Genomic DNA, 26,373 nt, shown 5'->3' on the forward strand with positions numbered 1-26,373 from the left:
GTCATCTTGCTACCTGAAACTTAATATTTCTAAAACAGAATTAATTATATTTCCACCGGCCAATAACAGTTACCAATCTGATCTCTTTATCACTGTTGATAACTCAACAATCCACCCCACCCCACAAGCTCGCTGCCTTGGTGTCATCCTTGATTCTGAATTGTCCTTTGTTCCCCACATTCAATCTGTCTCAAAATCATGTTACATACATCTAAAAAACATATACAAAATTCGACCATATCTCACACAAGACACTGCAAAAACTCTAATCCATGCACTCATTATTTCCCGCATTGACTATTGCAATAGTCTCCTTACTGGTCTTCCCAAAAACAGGCTATCGTCATTACAATCCATTATGAATGCAGCTGCGAGGCTTATCTTCCTTGCCAAACGTTCATCGTCTGCTGCCCCGCTCTGTCAGTCCCTCCATTGGTTGCCAGTTTTCTACCGTATTCAATACAAAATACTGTTACTTACACATAAGGCCATTAACCGAATTACACCAACATACATCTCTTCACTCATCTCAAAATATCTCCCAACCCGACCTCTCCGCTCAGCACAAGAACTGCGTCTCTCATCCCCACGCATTACTTGCTCCCATTTACGGTTACAGGACTTTCTTCGGGCTGCACCCACTCTATGGAATGCCTTACCACACACAATAAGACTTACCTCTACTCTTCAATCCTTCAAGCGTTCCCTGAAAACTCACCTCTTCAGACAAGCTTATCAGATTCCAGAACCGACCACATAACCTTCATAGCTTCCATGTCTTATCACATCCCCTCTCACAGTCCACACATAACCTCACATATTGTCTTTCTTTCACATACTCCTGACATTTTGCCGACATTCCTGTGTGACTGGATCATGCAGCCCACCAAGAAACTCTGCATTCTGGCCAGACCAAATTGCAATATATATAGCACCTATCCTTGTGTATCAATGCCTGTTTCCCTATAGATTGTAAGCTTGCAAGCAGGGCCCTCTTACCTCTATGTCTGTCTGTTATTACCCTGTTTTGTTCTATCAATGTTTCCAATTGTAAAGCGCAACGGAATATACTGCGCTATATAAGAAACTGTTAATAAATAAAATAAATAAATATATATATATATAGTTGTTCTTATCAAGTGCGCTCTTTGATCTTTTTCCACTATTTAATATAATAATTTCTCATATATGTTCCTGATATTGGGCAGGATTGGTTTATAGATTGGAGCTGACATTTGTGTTCTTTGCGCCTTTTACATTATCATTAACCCTTACAATCATTCCAGTCTGTATTAATAAATGGTGGAAAGTTCCAGAAATCTCATTGTATGTGGATTAAGAGATGGACTTGGTTTAGCTATCGGAATAGTTACACACTGCTTACGTGTAATGAGGGTTAGAATATATGTTAGAATATTTTTTTTTTATTTAGGATAAATCTATAATAATTAATGCACATTCTTGTATAGGGACTTTTTCAGGTACTGGGTTTCTTTACAAATTATAAAACATACTTATATACTCTGCCGAAACGTCTTGGAGACTCCCCCCTACCCTAATTTTGTGAAACTTTCCCACACTCCTGGAAGAGTAGACTAGCCTTCCAGATTACTAGGATCCACATGCAAATTAGTCTAGGGGCTTGATGACATGATTTATGGTAGTGTACAGTGTAGGAGTCAGGTCACAATTATATAATTATGAGGAAATATCAAGAAAAGGTTTGAGTGGAGACAATTATTCTAATATGGGCACATTGTAACTGTTGTGAAAATTGCAAATATAACCGTTGTCGGTAATGACTAAAAGTGTAAAATATATTAAGCATAGGTGATGAAAAATAATCACGGAAAATAATATGGAAAATGTGTAACTGTTAAAAGACAAGTTTTATTAGTAGATAAGAGTAAATTATAATCTCCAAATCCACCTAAAGGGGGAAAAAATATTACCCAAATGAGTATTAGGAAAACAAGAAGCAGTCTATATTGTTGACCAGTATCTAGAAAATAATCAGTACAGAGACAATTGTCATATTTAGACTTTCACTGGTATTATGCATTGAGGAATAACATAGAAGGTTAGTCACAGCTGAACCGATGTATTGGAGTAAGCAGGTAATAACAATTAGTAATTAATAATATGCCCGTTATTGCTTAGATGGCAAAAATCATTTGAATTATTACCCAACAATTTATTACTGTATAATCAATTCAGGGTTTATTACAACTAGTATCACAAACTAAAAAAACAGTATAATAGGCAAATGCTATAAAATATATCATTCATAATATTCACTCAGAAATGCAATTTAGAACATTGAAATTGGCTGACACACCTATAAGTAATTATGTTGCTATATGTTAGCTGTGTCTTGCAACATAGTAATAAAAAGTACTCTCCAATAGCTTTAAAAATCAGATGTAAACACAGTCAGAACCTAAGCTTAGGTGTCAATAGATGTTATTACCGTCATCAGGGGATTTCAATATTACAAAGGAGCTGTTTATAGCGTTGGTGGTTGTTCTTAATAACCAGGAAAGTAGAGCTGGATAGTTACACTCGCAGAACAGGATATTTGCAGGTCCACAGGTCAGTCTGAACAAGCAGCCCTGCTGGTGTATCTGCTGCTGTTGATAAATGTTTACCGCTGCTCCGGAGCTCCGTTCCAAATGTATATGTACTGTAACTACACGTCTCTATCAAGAAAACACAGTCCGTGTGAGACGATCTGTACAGATGCAAATTAAATTCTCCCGAGCTCCGTTCTGTAGGCTGTGTGCTGAGACTGCCCGTCTTTTGCCGGGTGTGACCGCAGTACGTGTAAAGCAGTCTGGATGAGTGCATTGCTGCTGCTTCTCTCGGTTCTCAGCTGCTAGCCGCTAACCAGCGACCTGCCACAGTCTATATGCAGTGAGTAAATTGATGCAAAGCAATTGTATACTCACTTACAATAGGACTCGCATAAAAGCAAATAGCAGTTTATCATCTGGAGGCTTTATACACAGAATTTAGGACCTCATTCAGATCCACTCGCTAGATGCGTTCGTTTGCACGATGCGTATGCAAATTTGGGAAGGCAGGCGATGTCTTTGCGTGCGATTACTCTGTGTATGCAGACGCTCACCAGCATGTCTTAAGATGCCCACTTGCGCATGTCATCTCCAGAGTATAGGCTCCCAAACCTTACTCCAACACGTTCTCACCGGTGATTACTACCTCTCGTTCCTGACCTTCGCTTTGTTTGTGACCTGGTTCCATCTCCTCCCTGGTACTGTACTTTGTATTCCGATTTGAACCTTGGCTATCCTCCATGCCCTGCATATGTCTGCTCCCTGGTACCGTCTAAGCCATTTGATTCTGACCTGGCTTGTTGACTACGTTGTATGTCTTCATCGTACTTTACTCCTATCCAGAGTACACCAGCACCTGTATTAGGGAACCAAGTCTGAGGGGTGTGACCTGCTAGTTGGACGCAGCTAATTCCAAACCTCCTTGCGGGAGTCCCTGGTGAATACCGCTGGCACATTAGACTCCGCGCCTCAGTAATAGGCTCGCCATTACTGAAATTTGGGTTAGCATCCACTATCTATCTGTGAGTTGTGACCCTTGGAAAATAACTTGCAGTGACAGAGATTAGTGCTACCACTGTCCCTGCAAGTTACAGTTAGTACATAGCAGGAATATTTTCATTCAAAATTAAAATATCCATTGCGTCACGGACTGATAATAATCACGGCAGTTCCACAATTGCTAATACATAGGCCCCTATATTTTAAATGTTCATGACATTGTGTCCTATAATTACAATATTTGTCTTCTCTCAGACCTCTTTATGCTAATTACCTCTTATTCTAGGGAGCACCATCCTTACTAATAATTAAGTGAATAAATCACAATACACTTCTGTTAAGTATAGGGGTGTCATGAATACTAGATAAAAGTCAGCAAGTATGGGATGAAATTATGGATAACTATGGGAGTACTGAATGATTAACTTTGTTAATAATAGAATTCATTATTTTTTATTTTCTTTGGCAGGTTTCCATCTTCCACGTTTCTTGGCGTTGGTCAGGTATGTCTTCAAATCATAGTGCTGTAGATCTTTTTGAATTCAATGAGAGTTGTGAGAGTTAACAAAAATCCTTACCATTTTTAAAGGTAATGGAATGAACAAAATGCTTTAATTATATTTAATTTAATATTGTAATTTGTATAAACATAGATACATAGAAGTTTGCGGCATATAAGAACCATTTGGCCCATCTAGTCTGCCCCCTTTTAACTTTATGATTACCTCAAACCCTATTTGATCCTTAACCTGGGTACACTCTGACAGATATATTGGCCGATCAATTGATCAGCCTATATGTAGGGGCCCCATTGGCCAGTGTGTACCAAGCGATATGTCTGTGAACGACATCGTTATCTATCATGTCCCCTCTTTCCTTTCTCTGCTCCCACCTATACATATTAAGATCTTTTAGCCTTTCCAGGTGAGTTTTGCGATGTAGGTCTTGCACCGTTTTAGTTGCCTCTAAAGTCCTCTGACGCGTTTCGCTTTCTTCAATGGAGGCTTTATCAATACCCTTTGATAAAGCCTTCATTAAAGGAAGCGAAGCGCTTCAGAGGACTTTTTTTTGCTTATTGATCTGACACCCTGTGAGGTGTGATTATCAATGGCCGGTCCGTGTATCTCCAGCACTCACCATGGAAAGGAGAGAAGACGGTTGCCAACCATACAGGCTTGGGGAGTGTGCTGTTTACAGCATGGTGTGGGGCTGTCACAGGATGACGGAATTACTGCCCAGGAGAACCGCTAACACAGCTGAGCGATTACCTCCCAGCCTCTCAATGGAGTCTGAAAGCAGAGGAGTAGACATTCAAATATCCTTATCTTCATAGCCTGTTTGGTGAGATTCAAATGTGACAGACTTTGTTTTACTAATATAACACTGAAAGTCTATATAAGAACTGAAAGAACCGGCCATTGGACATACCCTTCTATATAAGATTGTGCAGATTTTTATAATATTATGCTATTTACACGGTGTATAGTACACGTGAATATACATGCTTTTCCTGCTTTTTATGGATTAGTTTATCAAATATAAATATATATGAAAATATTTTTGCGTCTTGATCTTATTTGGTTCTGTGATATCTGGTTTTAGTACAGAAATATATTATTACTAAATGTATAACTAGCGCAAAACCTGTCTATTAAACTTAAGTTGCCTTTTTCTTGACCATTCAACTAGTCTACGTAGATCATGAATCATTTGTTTTACCCCTCCAGGTGTGTCTACCCTGTGGCATACCTTGGTATCTTCTGCAAAAACACATACTTTTCCTTCAATATCTTTTGCAATGTCACCAAAAAAAATATTAGAAAGCACTGGTCCAAGTACAGTTTCCTGTGGCACTCCAGTGGTAACCTTTCTGTTTTCTATACTGCAGAAAAGATCTTCATTCGACCTTCTTAAGGCACATATCCACTACACGATTAAAATGAACGATAACGACATCATTATCGTTCAATCGTTCATTAATTGTGCAGTAATTATGCCGGCAACGACCAGCGAAGCGCGCTCCTGCTGGTCTTTGTCAGCATTTATCATCGCCTGAACATGCAGACCAACCTGCCGATATCAACATGTTGTGCATGTTCGGGGATGAGGGAGGGTGTCTGCACACTATGATGAACGATTTAACGATTACGATATTGTAATCGTACAGTCATTCTACACTCGTCTAGTGGATATGCACCTTTAGAAGCCAGTCCCAAGCTTTCAAGTTTATTTAACAGTTTGCGATGTGGGACAAAAGCCTTACTAAAGTCTACAGTAGATAAGCTACATCTATGGCTCCCCCTTGATCTATTACTTTAGTTACCCAGTCAAAAAAGTCAAGATTTGTTTGTCTTGAAATCCCCCCAGTAAATCCATGCTGTTTGGGATCCTGTAAATTGCTGGATTTGAGATATTCTATAACGGTTTTTTTAAAGAGCGTTTCCATCAATTGCCCTGTTACTGATGTAAGGCTCACCACCGGTCAGTAGTTGCTTGCCTCTTCCTTCCTTCCATTTTTGTGCAGTGGGACTACATGTAACATGTAATATTGTCTACTACCAACTAGATTATAGAATAATGCAAAATGTGAGTAAGCAGCTGTAAAAATGAATGTGAATAGTTTATTTTTTGTCTGTTTTTGCTAATCTTTTACCATTAGTATTGCATGCAAATGAGAGCTAGAGACAGACTACAGACATTGAAATAGTTTAAAAGAAATATGACTCTAGTTACTATAGCTATAGAGAAAAACTTTGTTGTATTTTGTTCTTTTTTAAAATGTACTCTGGAATTGTTGAGATATGTGAGAGTTGCCCAATCTCTCTAATTCGTTAGTAGTATGCATGGCCAAAACTAGGGGTGTGCGACTGGTACTGCCGCACAAAGCGCAGGGCTCTATAGGCAGGACTGTCGCTGCTTCATGGCTCTTGTTTCTGGCTAGCAGGGTGCCTGGAATGGCACCCTGCACCCAGGATCGCTGCTGCAGTGCTGCCTGGAGTGTCCTTTGGACGCTCCAGACAGGCACCCTGCAGTCTGAGCAGCTGATTGGAGCATCCTTACCAGTGATGGTGGCCCTGCCCCCTCTGCATGACATAATGATGTCATGTGTGCAATGTCATCATGTTATGCGCACAGGGGGCGGGTCCGTCACAGGGCATGATTGAGCTATGTTACTGCACTGGTAGTATGGGTAGTAACCCAGTGGTGCGCCCTTGGCTGCAGGTTCAATTTAACGAGTTTGTATTTGACTAAAAGGTATGTGATTAAGGTGGGGCATTTATCAAATTATCTGAAAAAAGTAAGTGGAGGCATTTCCAATGGCAAGCAATCAGATAGTAGCTATGACTTATTTTGTACATTCTAAAAATGATAGCAAGAATCTGATTGGTTGCGATGGACAATACCTCCACTCTTCCGTTTTAGAGTTGGATAAATCACCTCAGTGTGAAGTATATAAAGTACTGATGAATATTATCCATACTTGCCTACTCGCCCGCATCCCCTGCCGGCATCCACAAATGGGTGATCCAGGGGAGCCGATTACTTGATTTGCGCTGAATCCTGTCATTGTGACCCCACCCACTGCTGCACAATGCAGGTAATCTCAGCATTGTGTAGTGGGGCTGAGGAGCGATGAGGCAATCGTGCAGTCACATCCCCTGCTCCACCCTCAAACTCGCATCACGCCCCTCGCCATTCCCCCCTCCCCCCCCTCCGCTGTGCTGACTTGGCTGCCTTCTCCTGGAGGTGGCAGCCAGCTTATCAGCAAGTATGATACAATGTGACACAAATTGGACATGATACAGTACTAGTATTCCCAGGTGGTCATGATGATGATAATTTGCCCAGCGAGTCCAATGAATGTGCATCAATGTTTCGCTGGGTATGTAGATGACAATATGCTGGAATTTAACAACACTTCATCAACTGACCTGCAGATGATGGTTGTTCATACACACTGAACAACTATCATCTGTCATCTGGTCGCAGGTCTCCTGGCTGGGGGTCACGTTGCTCCCCCCTCCCCGCGGCCTCTGCTGCCGTACACACAGCACAATAGACAAATATATATTCAGATATTTCTGCCATCGGCTGTGCAGCACAGCCGACTTGATATGTCTGAACGACGTCATTCACAGACTTATCGCTGGTATAGACTGGCCGACGCACACATGATATATTGGCCGATCAATTGATAGGCCAATATATCTACCAGTGTGTACCCAGCATTAGCTGTGCAATGAGTGACATCTCTTAAAAGGATAATGGTAAAGTTCTAACTGGTACCTTCGACCAGTGATCCATTACCTTACACAATTTACTTGTTGTCCTTATCTGTGAAAATCTGCCCAGGTTTTTCTGTGTGGTGATGCTCTGCTATGTAGCCTGCACTAATAACCAATAACGAGGTTTGTGTGGTGTGGTGTCGTGAACGGTGTTGCTCGAGGCAGGGACTCCCTCAGTGAAATAGATACAAAGCATCTTTTTCAAAAATACTTACAGTGGTCATAACAGGAACTAGAGCCAAGGATACACAGACGAAATAGGACTATGGAGCATTTATGTGGGTTCTTTGTAGCATAAATTCAGCATGACGTTTACCTATCATTGCATAATTGTCACACAGGATGTGTTGATGGGCTTACAATCAGTTGGAAATTATTTTTTTCTAATTTTTTATTTCTTTTACATTTTCTCCATTTTATTTATACTTTTGCTCCTTGTTGTCGTCATTGACTGCCCACTGCTTTACTCACATCTAGGGGTAAATTTACTAAGTTTGGTCAAGTTTTTTTTTTTTTTTAAACTCTCTTTGCTTCACCGAAACTCAGGTGAGTTTACACTTTAACAACTCGCAAATTTACTAAGAAATGAGTTTACCTGAAAGTGAGTTTTCCGATAGGTAAAGCAGATCAAGATTTCTCCCCCTATTTGCGAGTTTAGATGAGATTACTCACCCGAGTTTGCTGTGTTTTCTCTCTGCCAAACTCACCCGAACAAGCAGCCTGCACATCAGTGACATATGTGTAAGCTGCTTGTGTGTTGTACCTGTAAAAAAAAAGTATTAAAATATATATAAAAAAAATACGTAGGGTCTTCCCCCAAAAACCTAACCAGCCCCGGACTTGTCAGCCAGTCCTGGTACCTAAAATTACGGGGAACAAAACAAGTAGGGTTCCAGCTTAATTTAAATTTTAATCCCCGTAATTTTAGGAACCCGGACTGCGGGGCTGGTTAGGCTTTTTTTTTTTTGAGGGGGACCCTATGTCATTTTTTTTTTTTTTAATAAAAACACTATATATTGGTATACAGGCAGAAACATACACAAACCACACTGATCTGTGTATGTTTCTGCCAAGCTTGCAGCTCAGGAGGTGGTCTATTTGAAACTTCAATTTCACAGTGAGTTTGCTACAATCTCGCACGAGATTGGAAACTCGATTCTTAGTAAATTTGCGAGTTGCATCTTTTTCATGTAAAGTACTTCCTAATTTGGCCGATGCTGAGTTTTTTCGAGTTTGTAATCTCACATGAGTTTTAACAGTGAAATGAGAGAACTCACTTCCAAACTCATTCGAGTTTGATTTTGGTAAATATGCGAGATGAAAAACATGCCTAAACTCACGTGAGATTGCAAACTCACACACTCACCCAAACTCGATTCTTAGTAAATATACTCCCTAGTGTCTGTTGTAGCCCTGTTGCTTCCAATATATTACATATTGGGATTCATGTGACACTGTGGGACCAGTTAACGGGGACATCATGGCCATCTGTGCCCCTCCTGGCCGCAGAAGATGTCTCCGAGGATTATGCTTACCAAACAGCATGCCAGGTTGGCGTTCTCTCCTGTTTATTCCATGCACTTTTGGAACATGGGTGCCACTATCTTTAATGCGATCACATAACTGGCTGCCCCAACCGGGTGCCGGCAACTATAGTCACATGCTCCATTCAGCATATCAGCTCAGAGAGCACCCTACTTAAACCCTGACCTGGGGACAGACCTTTGCCTTCGTACAACATCTTTCCAGAGATTAGTACCGTGGCTCCTGGCATTTTTGCATCTCTGCATTGGTCTAGTTTCTTCCACTGCTTCTTGCAGTCTGTGTTTGCATTGGGATGTAGTCAGCATCCTGGCACACGGTCTAAATACAGGCACCGGATCCCAAAGGTAAGTATCGGGGGTTAGGAGAGCGTTAGGTTTAGGGTTAAGGATTAGGCAGTAGGGGGAGGGTTAGGGTTAGGCTCTAAGGGAGGAGAGTTAGCTTTAGGCACTAGGGGGGAGGTTAGGTTCAGGTGCCGCGGAGGGAGGGGTAGGGGTAAGGGTTCGTGTAGGAAACGTACCTGTTATGGTCGGGATTGTGACTGTCTGGATGCCGCTGTTGATATTCTGACAGCCAGCATCCCGACAGCTGGGATCCCATACCCAACCCGTTTGTATTAGCTTGAGCCTTCAGCATTGCTTCAAGATTCTGCCCTTTCTGTTTCTGTTACAAATTGCTATGCAGCACTCTGTGTTTGTTCTGGCTACAGATCTCCAAGCAGTGCCAGGGCTATAATTATATGCACCTGTTTAAGGCACCTGCATTGCTAGTTCATTCAGTACATTTACAGACCATGGGGCTTATGTAATAGGTTGCAATCTGCAGCCGCTGCGGGAACTCCTGCGAGTCTTCCCATATTTTTAAAGCAGCAATCATTTTAAAGGCAAAACCAGCTTGGTTTGATTGCCGCTTTAAAAATACAGGAAGTTCGGGCAGCGGCTGCAGATCACAACTTGTTACATACCCCTATATCCATGCTCAGCCTCTTCTCAGGGTATCTATATATCCATACATAGTAGTTTGAATAAATGAGTATAAACATTATCAAGGCTTCAACGTTCATTCATTTTCCTCCTAATAAAGTTAATACCAAGGATCCTAAGTGAAATCTGCAATACCCCAGTGTTGTAACACAGTAGATTTGATTGGCTTTAAATATTTGCTATAATATGTCCTTTTCCTACCCTAAGTTTACCAAAAACTCTTATGCATTATCATCATCATCACTTGCCTTGACTAATGCAACCTCCTATCTTTATTCCTCTCACCCATCTGTCATCACTTCACTACATCATAAAAGCCGCTGCAAGATAAATCTAATCTCTTAGAGCTGCATCATCTTCATACCACTGAAAGTCCCCATACTGGGATCTCCATAGCCTCTAAAATGCAGTCCTATAAAGCCCTTAACAATACCACAAATGGTGGTTGCAGGGTGGGGTGCTGCAGCCATTACCATAATTGCAAGGAGGGTGCCGTTTAAACAGTAAAATTAAGTCTGCTAAAATGACTGGGGAAGGATCAGCTGGGTCTCTGTGTGATTGACAGGCGTGCTAGATTAGCCCGCCCCCAGACCCCTGTGTCAGCTAGCTCCAATTAGCTAGTTTTGGCCAATGGGAGCTATCTGACAAAGGAATCTGGGGTCGGGCTAATCTGGCGTGCCTGTCAGCTGATCTCCAGTGAGTTTAACGATCCCCGGCAGCAGCATTTGGAGCCAGGTAGATTTCATTTTATTGTATAAATGGCACCCCTCCTGGCAGCTTTGAACTTGCTGCAGCCCCCACCTTGCAACTGCCGCTGAATACCACTACTTCATTCATCTAAAACCTCATCTCAAAATACTGTCTACCAGACTGTCATGCCAAGACAAACCTGGGCCTGCATGAGTGTGGGTGTGAAAGGGTTAATCGTCAATGAACTGCCTAGTCTGTCTAAAACTGACTAAACCCCCCCTCCACCAAAAACATGCACAAAATAATAATAGATGTGCTAATAAAACCCAAATTAATCAGAGTTAATGTAATAAAAGTTACAATTCCTTTTGAATAAAATTATTTATAACAAATGACCTTACAGAAACTCTGCCATCTGGCAGAAGGCTGTAACATTAACAATCTCTGTAGCAAACTGACCTTTAAAATCGAACAAGTCTGTTTACTGTTTCCCAAACCCTCTCTTTGGTGACTTACATGATAGAGTTTGCTGGTATGTTAATCTGTTTTACAACAGATTTATTGTACTAATTTACACAAACCATTCTAAAAATATTTTCTAATTATATATCATAACTATTTTCTAATACATAGAGGGGCTTGGCTTGGACGCTGAGGAAGAAGGCAGCATGGTGCTGGAGCTCTGTTCCATCTAGCTCCAAAACACCATCTCCCGCCGTGTTGCCCAATCCCCTAGGACAGTCCCGCAGCCTACCTTACATCTGAGCCCCCGGGGCGGGTGTTCCGAACGTCAGGCGGACCCTTTGACCTCCGGATACGGAGACCTGGGAGCTCGCGGCCTATAGAGAGAGCGGCATTGCAGGAGCGGATTCTGCCCTCCGGCTTGTTATTACAAGACGCCGTCACCTCCTCCTTGCTCCGGCTTGCTGATACCTGTCGGGACACGCGGGGACACCGCTGGTTGGATTCCCGCCTCCACATCACACTTCCAAGTGAAAGGCTCACACTGGGGAGACGAGGGAGTTCTCTGGAGAGAAGCTCCTATATGCTCCGGCCACCATCTTGAAGCTACTCATCACAGGCCTCTCAACACAGTCCTAAGTGCTTCTTTCTATTGCATCTCAAAGTGACATTTCACTAATACCACTATCTAAAAATAGAACCCTGTATGTTGACTGGTTTTGAGGTCTATCCACTGTTCTCAATTGATCAACACAATATATTATTTCCTATTGAGACGCTTCATATACAGGATCATAGAAGAGAAGAATTGCTGCAAGCTATTATATGCAATATTAAATCCTGTCACAGAGTGGTGCTGTTGCTCTTTTTCTTGAACATCTTCTTAATGGTCATGTAAAAAACATAGCTTTTCTACATATGGCCGCAGCCATCTCAAATTATTATTGCCAAGATTGCAAGTAATTTTTTCTAGTACAGTATATATTTTTGAGTCACATATGGATAGATTCATGGCTCCGCCGCCTAATCCCAAAACTCAGAGAGCCAGGGGAAACAATAAAGAACCAGATCAACCAACTGATGTTCCTGATGACATGCAACATACACCTGCATCCATTTCTACTGACACCAACCTTAATGTGAGCTTAACGCCTGCCCCACTCTCATATACAGAGATGGTTCGAGCCAATAGGGAAACTGTGAAGCCCCTTTTACAGAAACAAGCAGATAAGTTTATGGGAGCGATGGCCGAATTCAAAATACAGATAGCATCTCTTTCCCGTCAGGTGTCCGAAAATGAAAACAGGATAGGTACTAACTTCCAAGATATCATGGACCTAAAACAACAAGTCTCCTCTCTACAATCTACCCAACAACAACTTATATCAAAAGTAGATGATCTGGAAAACAGGTCCAGACGCAATAATCTTCGGCTTCTGGGCCTTAAAGAATCAGTTACGGGCACGGATCTCACTGAATTTCTTAAGTCGGATCTTCCAGAGCTCCTGGGCATCTTGGATGAATTGAATAATATGGAGATTGAGCGTGCCCATCATTTGGGCCCTTTCAGAGATTCAAATAACACTCGTCCCAGGGCCGTCATATTCAAATGCTTGAACTTCCGTCATAAAGACCTTATATGGTCGACAGCACGCCAGAGGGGCCCACTTCAATGGGATGGTCAACGTATCCTTTTGTTTCAGTTTTACTCGGCTGAGGTAGCCAGGGCACACAGGAATATGTCCCCCGTTTGTTTTTTATCACAGCTGGAACCAGATTTTCTCTACTATACCCAGCTAGACTCCACATCTACACTTCTAGCGGGGCTAAAGACTTTACAGAAGTAGCTGATGCTCAGGCGTTCCTCAAGGAGGAGGAGAAAGCTACGGGCTCAACTGAAATGGACCATAATGATCGATACCATGTTGACCATTCTTGTTTTGTATAAGGTATAGGTTATATCCATATATTATAAACATTTTACCTACTGCATTTCCGGTAAAACCGGGTTAAGTATTTGTCTCGATTTTTTCTCTAAATTTGCGATCTTTTTACAAAATTATACTATTTGATAGTTAATGGGATGGCTATGGTCAGCACCCTCTCTCTTTACACCGTTACACTTTTTTCTAATATGCACCCTTATGGGATGCTATTTCCAATATTGTCTGCATTTCAGCCAATATCTAAGCAGTGTATGATGTTAGCACCGTATAGTCCACTTTGTCCTACTGTGGTTTTCAGACCTTTAACTGTCTGTGTCGCTTTTATTGTTATTATAATTTTTTGGTCCTTCGCAGAGTCACCGGCTCAAAGTTTCCTGGTCTACTGCCACGTGCATATTATTTAGCATTATTTTTGTACCATGACCTCTATGGATTCCTACCTAGCTATACACTCTAAAATTGTCGCTGTTTAGCGTAATGAGTCGCACAAGAAATAATTGTTTTCAGACTTTGATTGTGGTTCCAAAGCACAAAAAGTTATTATTCAATATAAAAGCAGATGGTTACACGCTATGATCTAAATACAATTAGCGCAAACAAATTATACAGACACAAGGTACAGTCTTTACATACGCACGCGCTCTGGACCCAGATCCCAGCATCAAAGATGAAACCTCCGTCAACAGCAAAGCAAGAAGACTAGCATCTAGTTTCAGAGAGCCTGCATATATACTCTTACAGAGATAGGCAATACAATAGAACAGTTTGGCATGATTCCATTGGTTCTTCTTCCTGGTTCTTCTGTTACAGTACAGTTCATAGGTCAATTCGTATGGTCACATTCCAGCCTCCAACAGCTCTTTGTGTCCATTTTCCCGCTGCATAACAAATTACACTGGCTACATTACAGGATACATTTCAATGCCTAACTCTCTATGATCCATAACTTGCAGACACATGTTGCGATTTCTTCCCTGATGGAACTGGAAATCTGCAAACACACAGTGGTTTAGAATGATACCAAACATGGTCTGCTTATCATGTACTAAACCTTAGATATCAAATAACATGTATTTCAGAACATTATTGATAATGAATAAAACCTTAAATATTAACCTTAATGCCAGGGAACCTTTTTATGTAAATGTGCAGTGTGTAAGTATTGTGGTATTAAGAAAAGACGCTAGTTAGTGTTGTGCAACTACGTGTTTTGTGGAGTACACCGTGGTACGTGTTTTGCAGGGTTGATCATATTATATGTTTTAGTAACTGTCTGTATTTATATAATGAGGACTTTTAACATCTTTCTATTGCGTGGGAATCGCACGATGCTAAATAATAGCATCGCCGTATCTACTTATAATGCGTGAGATTCGCTAAAATGGCTCTGGGCGGCCGGTCGCATAATGGAGTTTTGTTGACATTCGCAAAAAGGCGTCGTGCAGATTTAATTTTAAATCTGTCTCGGCCAATTATCCAGCTTCGACACCTCCCACCTTAGATTTTGCATGTGGAATGTAAGGGGGATTCACACACCGACCAAAAGGAGACAAATTTTCACATATCTGAATAAAATTAAATCCGACATTACCTATTTGCAAGAAACCCATTTAACCCCTGCGGAACATGTTAAGTTGAATATGTTACACCATCGGGTCCTGGTCTTTTCCTCTAAGGCTCAAGGGGTGGCGATTCTAGTCCATAGAGGAATCCAGACTGAGATACACTCTGTAGAGGAAAAGGGGAAGAAGATTGATTGCACAGGAAAACAGTTAATTCTAACGATCTAATTATAGATTTATTGGATACACGTATCTAGGTATATTTCAAAAACTGGAGGTGCATCCCAGGAGTAAATATTATCAAGGTTTAGAAGAGGAGAGAAAAAAAAAAAAAGAAAAGACTCCTTTCAGGGCTCACTCCTGTGCTGTATTGATGGCTACAAAATTAGTATTGGAGAAATAGGACAAACTGATTACATCTTATGGAGCGTACACACGGTCAGATTTGTCAGACTTGTCAGATTTGTCAGATGAACGACTGAACGATTGAACGATTTGAACGATTTGACCAAAGTTCTGAACGATTTGAACGATTGAACGATTTTTGACTGCATTAAAATGAATGGAATCGTCCAAGTCTGACTGCAAACCCATCAGATGTCAGATATCGTTATCTGACAAACGGGAACGCGCATCGTTGATCGTCCATCGTTCAGGCATGTCAGATATGAACGATTTTCCTTCAGATATGAACGACTGAACGATTTTTAAATCGTTATCGTTCATATCTGAAGGGAAAATCTGATCGTGTGTATGCACCATTAGTGAGATCATGATCATATGTGAAATTTACATTAATGTCTCAATTAGCAGACAGACCACCATATATTTACCCATTTAATATATCTGAAAATAGATGTATTGATGTTGATATTAAAACTAAAGTTTATTAAATTCTTAAAATGAAACATAGACACTCGAAATCAACTTATTATACAAAGACAGAATAGACAAATAAGAACATTAATAGTGTATGATACACTATATCTATTAACAGTGATCCACTATATCCAGGTCTATTTGACAGTACTGGAAGTATAGTTATAAATATTTGCTAATGATATACACAATTGAAATCGACAATTCATCGAAATGCCACCCTAAATAGTACACATACGATACTTCACTAATCACAGAAACCATGCATATGGTGCTGGGGGTATAGTTATAAATATATGCACAATTGAAATAGATAATTCATCAAAGTACCACCCTACCTAGTACACATATTAAGATGCAATATTTCAATGATCACAGGAAACATACATATGGTATGTCTAGTGAAAATAGTCCCTCAGTAATCCACCAGAACCAGTGAAAAAATAATACATAAGATGAGCCCACCACAGCCTTCTAATGTGATATTAGTTAATAAAGGTGTAATGTACTGTTATCTAGGGTAAGATATTCTAAGGTTGAGTGGATCCACCTGTATATTTAGATATACAAATAACATATAAATCTAAAAAACATGTATCACAATTGACATACAAATACAAAACTAAAGGCGAAATAATAAACAAATACATACAACATGCAAAAGGTATAATGATACACAATATTAAAATGCTGAACACCATGGATACCACCTATATATATAATATGGAGGTTATTAGAGGCGTCCCTCTATTCCGATCTGGGAGAGTACATATGGTACTAAATATTTTCCTGATATAGATACAGGTATAGAGTGGTGTGCTTATATGCCCAGGATCTGCTGTTGCCTGTCTTAGATATTAGAGGACAGGGAATGAGAGTCCCAGGAACTGGCACCAGAAATTAGAAAGCTGCTTCTGCTGTTACAGCCCAGTCTCACCAGTATCCCTGTTGCCGTACAGCAGCGCAGGGAATCCAGGCAGCTGGCTATAATGAGAGAGCAGGAAAAAGTAGAAGGAAGAAAGTACCTGCCAATATTGTCTCCCTTCTGTATGATCGTCCGTGGTGCAGGGGTCCAGAGTGCGCACTGTGGAGCCCACCAGCAGGCTGTCTGACGCGTGTTTCGCCGGGGCTTTTTGATAAAGCCCCGGCGAAACACGTGTCAGACAGCCTGCTGGTGGTATCATTATACCTTTTGCATGTTGTATGTATTTGTTTATTATTTCGCCTTTAGTTTTGTATTTGTATGTCAATTGTGATACATGTTTTTTATATTTATATGTTATTTGTATATCTAAATATACAGGTGGATCCACTCAACCTTAGAATATCTTACCCTAGATAACAGTACATTACACCTTTATTAACTAATATCACATTAGAAGGCTGTGGTGGGCTCATCTTATGTATTATTTTTTCACTGGTTCTGGTGGATTACTGAGGGACTACTTTCACTAGACATACCATATGTATGTTTCCTGTGATCATTGAAATATTGCATCTTAATATGTGTACTAGGTAGGGTGGTACTTTGATGAATTATCTATTTCAATTGTGCATATATTTATAACTATACCCCCAGCACCATATGCATATGGTTTCTGTGATTAGTGAAGTATCGCATGTGTACTATTTAGGGTGGCATTTCGATGAATTGTCGATTTCAATTGTGTATATCATTAGCAAATATTTATAACTATACTTCCAGTACTGTCAAATAGACCTGGATATAGTGGATCACTGTTAATAGATATAGTGTATCATACACTATTAATGTTCTTATTTGTCTATGCTGTCTTTGTATAATAAGTTGATTTCGAGTGTCTATGTTTCATTTTAAGAATTTAATAAACTTTAGTTTTAATATCAACATCAATACATCTATTTTCAGATATATTAAATGGGTAAATATATGGTGGTCTGTCTGCTAATTGAGACATTAATGTAAATTTCACATATGATCATGATCTCACTTAGATGTAATCAGTTTGTCCTATTTCTCCAATACTAATTTTGTAGCCATCAATACAGCACAGGAGTGTGCCCTGATAGGAGTCTTTTCTTTTTTTTTTTCTCTCCTCTTCTAAACCTTGATACACTCTGTAGATACAGATCCAAATGGACGCTATATTATATTAGATGTCACATTAGATGGTACCAGATATTGTCTGTGTAATGTGTATGGCCCAAATACTTATGATAGATCCTTTGTTCTGAGACTGGTCAATAAGCTATATCCATTTGCGGATTCCAAATTATATTAGGAGGTGATTTTAACTTAGTTGCTTCCCCGATTTTGGATAGGAAAGCTTCTTCTCGCACTCCCCCCAAACAGCCTAGAGTAGGATTGAACTATATTGCTACAGAATTTGATTCACTTGATATGTGGCGGGTGAGACACCCTGTGGACTTAGAATATACATATTACTCTGCAACACATAATGCATTTCTAGACTTGATTATTTTTACTTATACAAGTCAATGTCTTCAACGGTTCTAGACACAAATATTGAAATTATATCCATATCAGACCATGCACCAGTGTGGATAGATATACAAGGGAAATTTCTCTTGGGATCTTCCTCCCAATGGCGATTCCCAGCAAAGCTTGCTTCTTCTCTCAAATTTCGGTCAATGTTAGAGGCTGCCTGGGCTACATATGAAATGGACAATTGGCAGCATAAAGATAATCCCTGTTTGTTCTGGCAAACTGATAAGGCAGTAATTAGAGGTGATATAATTTCCTTCATGAAAAAATACAGAACCAAACAAGATGCAGCTTACAGATATCCCTTACAAATGCATTTCAAGCATTAAAAGTTTCACCCTCGCCACAAAACAAAGCTACATATAACGAATGTAAACTGCATTTCGATCAAATCCTTACACATATAGACGATAAATATATTCAAATGGGTATACTAAACTTCTTAAATTACGGTAATAAGCCTAGTCGTCTTCTCTCAAATATGTTACGGGGAGATAGATCACATAATAACATTGCGGCACTTAAGGATGAGCATTCAATCACACATTTTACAGGGGAGGAGATAGCCAACATATTTTTTCACTACTATCGAAACCTTTATTCTCAGGAACCAATTGCAACTCGGCAAAAACAAACTTTTTGGAATACCATCACTACACCACAAATCTCAATTGATCAGGCAGAAAGTCTTACCTGTAAATTTACCACTTTGGAAGTTGACCAAGCTATTAAAGCACTGAAAGTGTTGAAAGCACCTGGCCCTGATGGACTTAGCAGAGAATTTTTTAAAATATTGCGTCCCCATATAGTGGAATCCTTAACTAATGTATTTAACTCAATACTAGATAATAAAACTCTCCCCTTACACTATAACTCGGCTACAGTGAAAGTCCTTCCTAAACAAGGTAGGGATCCCCCTTTACCCTCCTCATATAGACCCATCTCTCTACTTAATGTAGATTACAAATTACTGACAAAATTACTAGTGGAGCGTCTTAAAATGATCCTTCCATCAATAATACATCATGACCAAACTGGTGTGGGGCCGCAGTTCAGTTTCTAATATTAGGAAGGTCCTCACTGTAATACAATCACTACAAGGGTTGAATTTGAATGATCCCAGGTCCCTATTATCCTTAGATGCCGAAAAAGCGTTTGATCTGGTAACCTGGGATCATCTATTCGAATCTTTACACCGCTTTGGAATGTCCCCTATCTCTGTAGATCTCTTAATTACATTATACTCCTCTCCCACTACTCAAGTCCTTACCAATAGATACCTGTCAGCACCTTTCTCTATTCAAAGAGGGACAAGACAAGGATGTCCACTTCACCACTACTGTTTGCAATTGCCCTTGAGCCTCTGGCAATTGCATTAAAACAGAACTCTAGTTTTAAATGTGTCGCAGTAGGGAATCAAGACTGCAAGTTATCTTTATTAGCGGACGACATGATGCTCTTCATTTCAGACCCGTTACATTCCATACCTGCAATTTTGGACACAAATGCTGTGTTTAGCTCCTTTTCAGGGTATCGTATAAATATAGAAAAACCTGAATTGCTTCCCATCTGCACATCCACTTTCCTATCTTCACATCCTCAAATTGCTTCTCTGTTTACTATTAAAACTCGGAGTATCAAATATTTAGGTATTCATATCCCTGCCCATTTATCTTCTATTTATACTGATAATTTTTCTCAATTGTTGAATAAATTGCAATCCCAACTTCGGAATTGGAGGGATCTTAGCCTTTCTCTTCTTGGTCGTGTAACTGTAGTTAAAAGTGTAGTCTTCCCGAAATTAGCATACCTCCTGCATTACATTACCCATCACATTGAAAAAGGCTGATATATTCTTAAAATTTATCTGGAAATACCAAAAACCTAGAATGCCCCATTCTAGGACTTATCTACCAAAAGCCAAAGGAGGACTCAGTGCCCCCCATGTGGCGGCTTTTGCAAAATCTGCTCTATTTCGGTACGTTGCAGACTGGTTACTCCACACTGATCACTATACTAATCCTGCCATGGAGGAAGCCTTATTTTACCCTTATGCCCCAACAGCTTTATTTCATACCCCAAAATCCCAAATCCCCCTGAATCTCCGTTCTAACATTTTATTTTGGGACACCTACATTGCATGGATGAAAATTAATTTACATTTCCATAAAAATCCTATATCCTCTCCTCATATACCTATTTGGGATAATCCGGCTTTTCTCCCTTCCCTTAGCAATCCTATCTACAGAAACTGGAGCCAAAAGGGCATCATGTCTATCAAAGACATATTCGACCCAGGTGGCACTATTTACACATTTATACAACTGCAGGAAAAATATGACTTCCCTCATTCTCAATTTTTTATGTGTCTACAGGCACATCATTATGCCCAGTCACTTGATAATCCTTTGTGGATCTCAGGCACCCCAGATACCTTGTCACGGGTACTATCATCTTGTCGATTGGCTAAATTTAGGATACGTGACCTCTACAGTTCTTTAATTGATCTGCCATCACAAGTGTGGTCTACTGTTTCACAGGCTTGGTACAAATAAATCCCTGAGATACTTGATTTCAAATCAATTATTACATGTCTGAAATTTGTTTTGCCCTCCCTCAAGTCAGCAAGGTTACAGGAAATACACCTCCGGATATTGAATCGTGCTTATGTATCCCCAGCTCAAAGGAAGCACTTCATATCACAATCCACGGGAAGTTGTATTAAATGTAATTTTACCAATGCTTCCATTTCACACTGTTTGTGGAGTTGTGGAAAGATAAGTAAGTTTTGGAATAAGATTTTATATTATCTTAATTCCACATTTCAACTTAACCTAACTAAGCTGCCACCTTGATTTTTGCTGATTTCTCCGAATGGGAGACAGACTCTCTAGATATATGGAAGCCTTCCCTAAGAGTCATGGTGACGGTGGCCAAGCAATTAATTCTTAAGCACTGGATCTTACGAACGTCGCCCTCTCTAAACGGGTGGAAGGTGGCGATACTTGAGGTGATTTACTGTGAAAGACGTATGGCCATCTTTAACATTGATAAGGGAGTTTTAGTTTTTGCGAGGAAGTGGGAACCCTATATAGAACATTTACCCACCCAGACCCAAACTAATATCTGGAAGGTCTTTGAGAATACAGAGTGGTTCATGTTACGACAACTCAATTAGATTGAATAACTTGGGTTTAGTTATTTGAACAACCCCCTCCCCTTTCCTTTCTAGGGTCACTTTTTCTAATAACCCCCCCCTCTTTTCCTCTGGAACAGATTTTTATTGTTGCACAGACCGGGAAAGATAGATGGTGATTAGGTTGTACACGGCGAGTCCTATGATATGTTGGAGTATATTATGTTTCGTTGTTTCTCATATGCTGTATATGATTATTGTCCAAATATTTTCAAATTCTATTTGGTATTGTGAAATCTATGATCTATTTTATACAGTATTACGACTGTCACTGAGGACCATTTGTCCTTCATTTCCCACATTCTTTAGATCAGAAGGAACAAGAAAAAAATAAAAAAATAAAATATTTAAGCAATGGCATTTCTAGAATGATGTTATTCTGGGTACTGTCATGGTTTACTCTTTTTACTGCGTTCCAATGTTGTACTGCATTTCTTTTCTGAAATGTCTGTTATATATTTTTCTGATGTTCAATAAACAGATTTAAAAAAAAAAAAAAAAAAAAGATAATCCACTAGTCATAGTGTGATTTTCTTCACATGCACATATGTAACGTATATGTATGAATTCCTGTGGGATATAAATTTATCATTTCCATAGGTACTGTAGGGGCCACTTAATTGACACATGATTTGATGTGTATTTCTTTAATCAGTTACAAATCTATAAAGATTATTGAAGTCATTGTCTTGGTTCATCATTTCCTCCGTAAGGATTATATAATGAACTTGCGTAACCCATGACGCATGTCTTCTTAGGGCTGGCTATGGCTTGCACCTTGACTCCTCTTATTTAAGATTTAAGACTTTTTCCATGCTGCTACTAAGTTATAGCATTTCCTACTTGTTAAACACTTTTTGAATAACCATCTCTTTATTTTAGCCTACCCTTCACCCACACATGTATACTACATTAAGCCACACTTGCTCCTCTTCTGCAATTTTTCCTCAAGATTGTTATCATGAGCAGGGCACTCCTTACCCTTTGTTTTCATGTCTGGATTTAATTTGGCTATCTTATTTGTCCTTATATAGTCTGTTATTGTACAATGCTATGGATCCATATGACAAATTGAAAATAATAATAAGAATCATAATCACTTTTTTTGGGCAAACGAGGTGCAGGAGGGAATTGACTTAGGTCTCCCTGTTTCCTTAGCAAGACTACTTTTAATAGCGATGTAATCGTTAGATTACTATTAAAAGTGGTCTGTTGCTATTGAGTAGCAGAGCATACACCTACAATGTATCTTCTGCTCTAATACAGCCAGCCCCTCAAGAAAGAAGGCCCTGTGATGTATTTGGTAAGCACAACACTTGCATCAAGCTCTTTGCTCAAGTAATCATTTCTGGGATCTAGAACACACGGTTCTCAGCACCATGCTGGAATAAGAAGTCACCAGCACTAGAATTATGGAACAAAATGCATGATCACTATTTCAGGAGGGCACCTATCTAGGACACGACAGAATAACATGGATTATACCATGATGAAGACAGACAGCTAATGAATAGAATCTAGTCATTTATGATTGCCTTGTAGATGACCATTACTAACTTAATTGCTTATTTCTTTCTTCTTTGGCATTTATTTATGTTTTATCTGTTTCTTTGCAATATGTCACACATGTTGCCCTCTGTGTTATATCTGGAGCAAGGAAACTAAATAACTCTGCATAATGAGAGATTGATAGACAGACATATAGATAAGATATCTAGATAAAAAGCAAATACAAAACCTAGAAACAAAAAGTAATATATTTAAAAAAGTTGCAGGAGATCTTTCATGCTAGTAACTCCTTATTTAAATACATATGATAGACAGGTACATTTCTTTAACAGTAGACATAGATTTACTATGTACTCGTGCTATGCAGCTTCATTATATAAATACATTTACAAACCTGACACTGTTTGGAAACCTCAATTGACTGTCGTTACATAATATCTTGAGAAAGCATTCTGATTTATTACATCTTATTATATACCTCCCTGTTTTTTGGTGATTGGTGATGCAATAACTAGTACAGTCAACTTTTTCTCCTGTTTTCTCAGATGGGATTCACAATACTTATACTGTACTCATTAAAGATGACGGGCACCTTCACATTTCCAGATTTTGACAGACAGATGCCCAGAAAGGTAAGTCTTTAATATGTACCTACTGTACAACAACAAAAACTGTCATTGAGGCAACCCATGCTATTCTGCTAGGCTACTAGTCTCTCTTTGTCACCCCCCAAAGGACTTGCCTGTGCATTCGTGGCAAAAAGCAGTTTTCATGTCTTCCTTTTGCTGCTTCCACTAGTGACACTGTTTTCATGGTAACATTTATGTTACAATTCCACAAGTACTGCACTGCTCACAAATTTCATTGCTCCTTTTTGAACATTTTATTAGATTGCTCTTTTTCATAGATTGAGTGGCAGTAAGAGTTCATGGTAAAAAATCTATTGTGGGGTTTAGAATATTATTTTACTATTCCTCTACAACTCTGTGATATAATTTGCATGAAGTGTTGCATAAAGCAAGCTATTATTTAATTTACATTGACTTGAACATATTACTGTGCTATAAAAATACATAATCTGGGTTTGGTAATCAAATTAACAGGTTGGGTACGGGATGCCGGTGGTCAAAATCCTAATGACCAGCATCCCGACAGGGTTAGGATACCGACCACTAACTCTTCTCCTCTCCCTACCCTAACCCTCCCTCCTACACCCAGCCTAACCTCCCCGCACCCTAAACCTAACCCTCCCCTCCTAGTGCATAACCCTAAACCTCTCTCTAATGCCTAACCCTCCCCCTAACCCCACTACTTACCTTCGGGACGCCGAGATTTTGACAGGTGTCGGAATTCCGGCTACGCTATTCTACGCGCCGGCATCGTTTTTGCCGGGATTATGACCACATCCCAAATTAACTTCAGGAAATCTGCAGTATTAGACAGATAGCAATATCTTCACAAAATAAGCATTTACCCGATACACATTAATATTAATGGCTTTGTATGATCTTTTAAGTTAAGGGTATAGACCAGTGGTTACCAAAGTGTGGCGCGGCGCTTATGCAGGGGTGCTGCGATGCGTGCGGATGGATGGTTTGACTGCAAGTAATCTGGTCGGGCCACGCGCTGCCACTCTAAAGCAGCCCACGGCCTTTTACACAGCCGGCCCCATGCTGTGCTGCTAGCTCTCGCTGATTGTCACAGTCAGTGCCATGCGGTCCTGCCCCCTCCTACTCTTCCTGGACTCTTCTTCTCCTCCTGCAGACTGCACCTCACAGCGTGACTCCTGGACTCTTCTCTTAAGTTTTGAGGTAGTGTAGTTGTTATTATTAATTAAAATTGAATATATGTAATTTAATATTTATTTTACCCCTATTTTTTTAATTATGTTTTTGATTGTTAACTAAGCTGTATATTTAGCATTGGTGTGGGGTGGAAGGGTGTATTGCAGGCCATGGTAAAGTTATTGTTACATGGTTTTAGATATTTTAAGTAGAGATAAAGTGCATAAGACTTACATACTTTTTTCTTATGCACTTTATCTTAAGTTAAAACACTGTAATAATATCATTACCATAGTCCTCAATATTACCATCCATTCCACACCAGTGCTAAATATAGTCAGTAACAGTGGGGGAGATGTAAGAAGCGGTGGTAATTGCCAAATGTGCTATAACCAGCACTATTTGACATCTACAATCAATATCAGAATGTACGAAAGCAGATAAAGTAGAGAAAAATCACTTTTCTCAAGGTTATCTGCACACATCTAATGATTTTGAAAGGAAAATCATTCAGACATTATTAAAAAAAACTATAAACTTTTGTGGCGTATCGTTTTTTCAAATAGCGTCAGGATTACCTCTTGCTTTTTGGTTTTCAATATATTTATGTAATTCTTTAGAACGGCTACTTAGTTGTTAGGATATAAAGTTAATTCTGATATCGCAGAATTAGACGGACAGCGTCTGCCTACTTTTGCGTGTTTTTTTTTTTTTTTTTTAAATCTTCTGCAGGTTTATTTATTTTATTTAATTTAATAAACGTTTTTTTCCCTTCCACCAGCATACATTTATTAAATACATTTCAATTTGTTTTATAGTGACCTATAGGTCCCAGCATGGCCAGGCTGCCAAGGCAAACTGCAACTTGGAGAACCACAAGTACCAGTTTGCCGTGGTACCTGTACTTTAATATCTCTTGTAATTTATATTATTGGGTTTATTTTTTCAATTTGTTAAAGTTTACACTTTGGACTACTTGTGGAACGGCAGGACCAGGTAAGTCTGAAATAAATGAAGGATTAAAGTAAAAATGTATTATGTGTTAATTTTTTTTTTTTTTTTTTAAAAGTATCTGTATTTTTTTTTTCTTTTTCAGTTTATGATTGTCAAACTATAATTGTTAGCATAACCTGGTGTAAGGGCAATCTGCCACTTACGGTTTTGAGGGGTTTCCGGCAAATATTAAGATTCCATCTGATGTGCAAATCCATAAACATTTTTGCTGAAGTCGTGCTAAAAAGCCCCTCCTGGCCCAGTGGGCATCTTTTTTGAGTCTTTTTTTTGGCAAAAATGTGATGTGACTAGGAAGCACCAGCAGACTGTGCTGATTCATTTGATATGCAACACTTGTATATCTGTGTGCGACTGAGTCGATGAGTGAGACGTCATAGGGTGTGAATTTTGAAAAAGCGCAAGTATAGGGCTATACTCGCACCCTGTTACTGTGTGGCAACTCTTAAAAAAACAGACCTGTTTC

General features: G+C 39.5%; 1 protein-coding gene across 1 annotated transcript in view; it reads left to right on the top strand.

Annotated features, from left to right (window-relative positions):
- The window catches only part of SLC35D2 (solute carrier family 35 member D2), a 177,983-nt gene that overhangs the window by 47,181 nt on the left and 104,429 nt on the right, over nucleotides 1-26,373 (top strand). The window contains exons 2-3 of the mRNA XM_088470079.1: nucleotides 4,042-4,075; nucleotides 23,658-23,744. Of these exons, the coding sequence (XP_088326205.1) occupies nucleotides 4,042-4,075; nucleotides 23,658-23,744 (121 nt within the window). The remainder of the gene's footprint in view (nucleotides 1-4,041; nucleotides 4,076-23,657; nucleotides 23,745-26,373) is intronic.

The sequence above is a fragment of the Taudactylus pleione genome, unplaced genomic scaffold, assembly GCF_031769625.1.
Source record: "Taudactylus pleione unplaced genomic scaffold, aTauple2 ptg000095l, whole genome shotgun sequence".
In the NCBI taxonomy this organism is placed as follows: domain Eukaryota; kingdom Metazoa; phylum Chordata; class Amphibia; order Anura; family Myobatrachidae; genus Taudactylus; species Taudactylus pleione.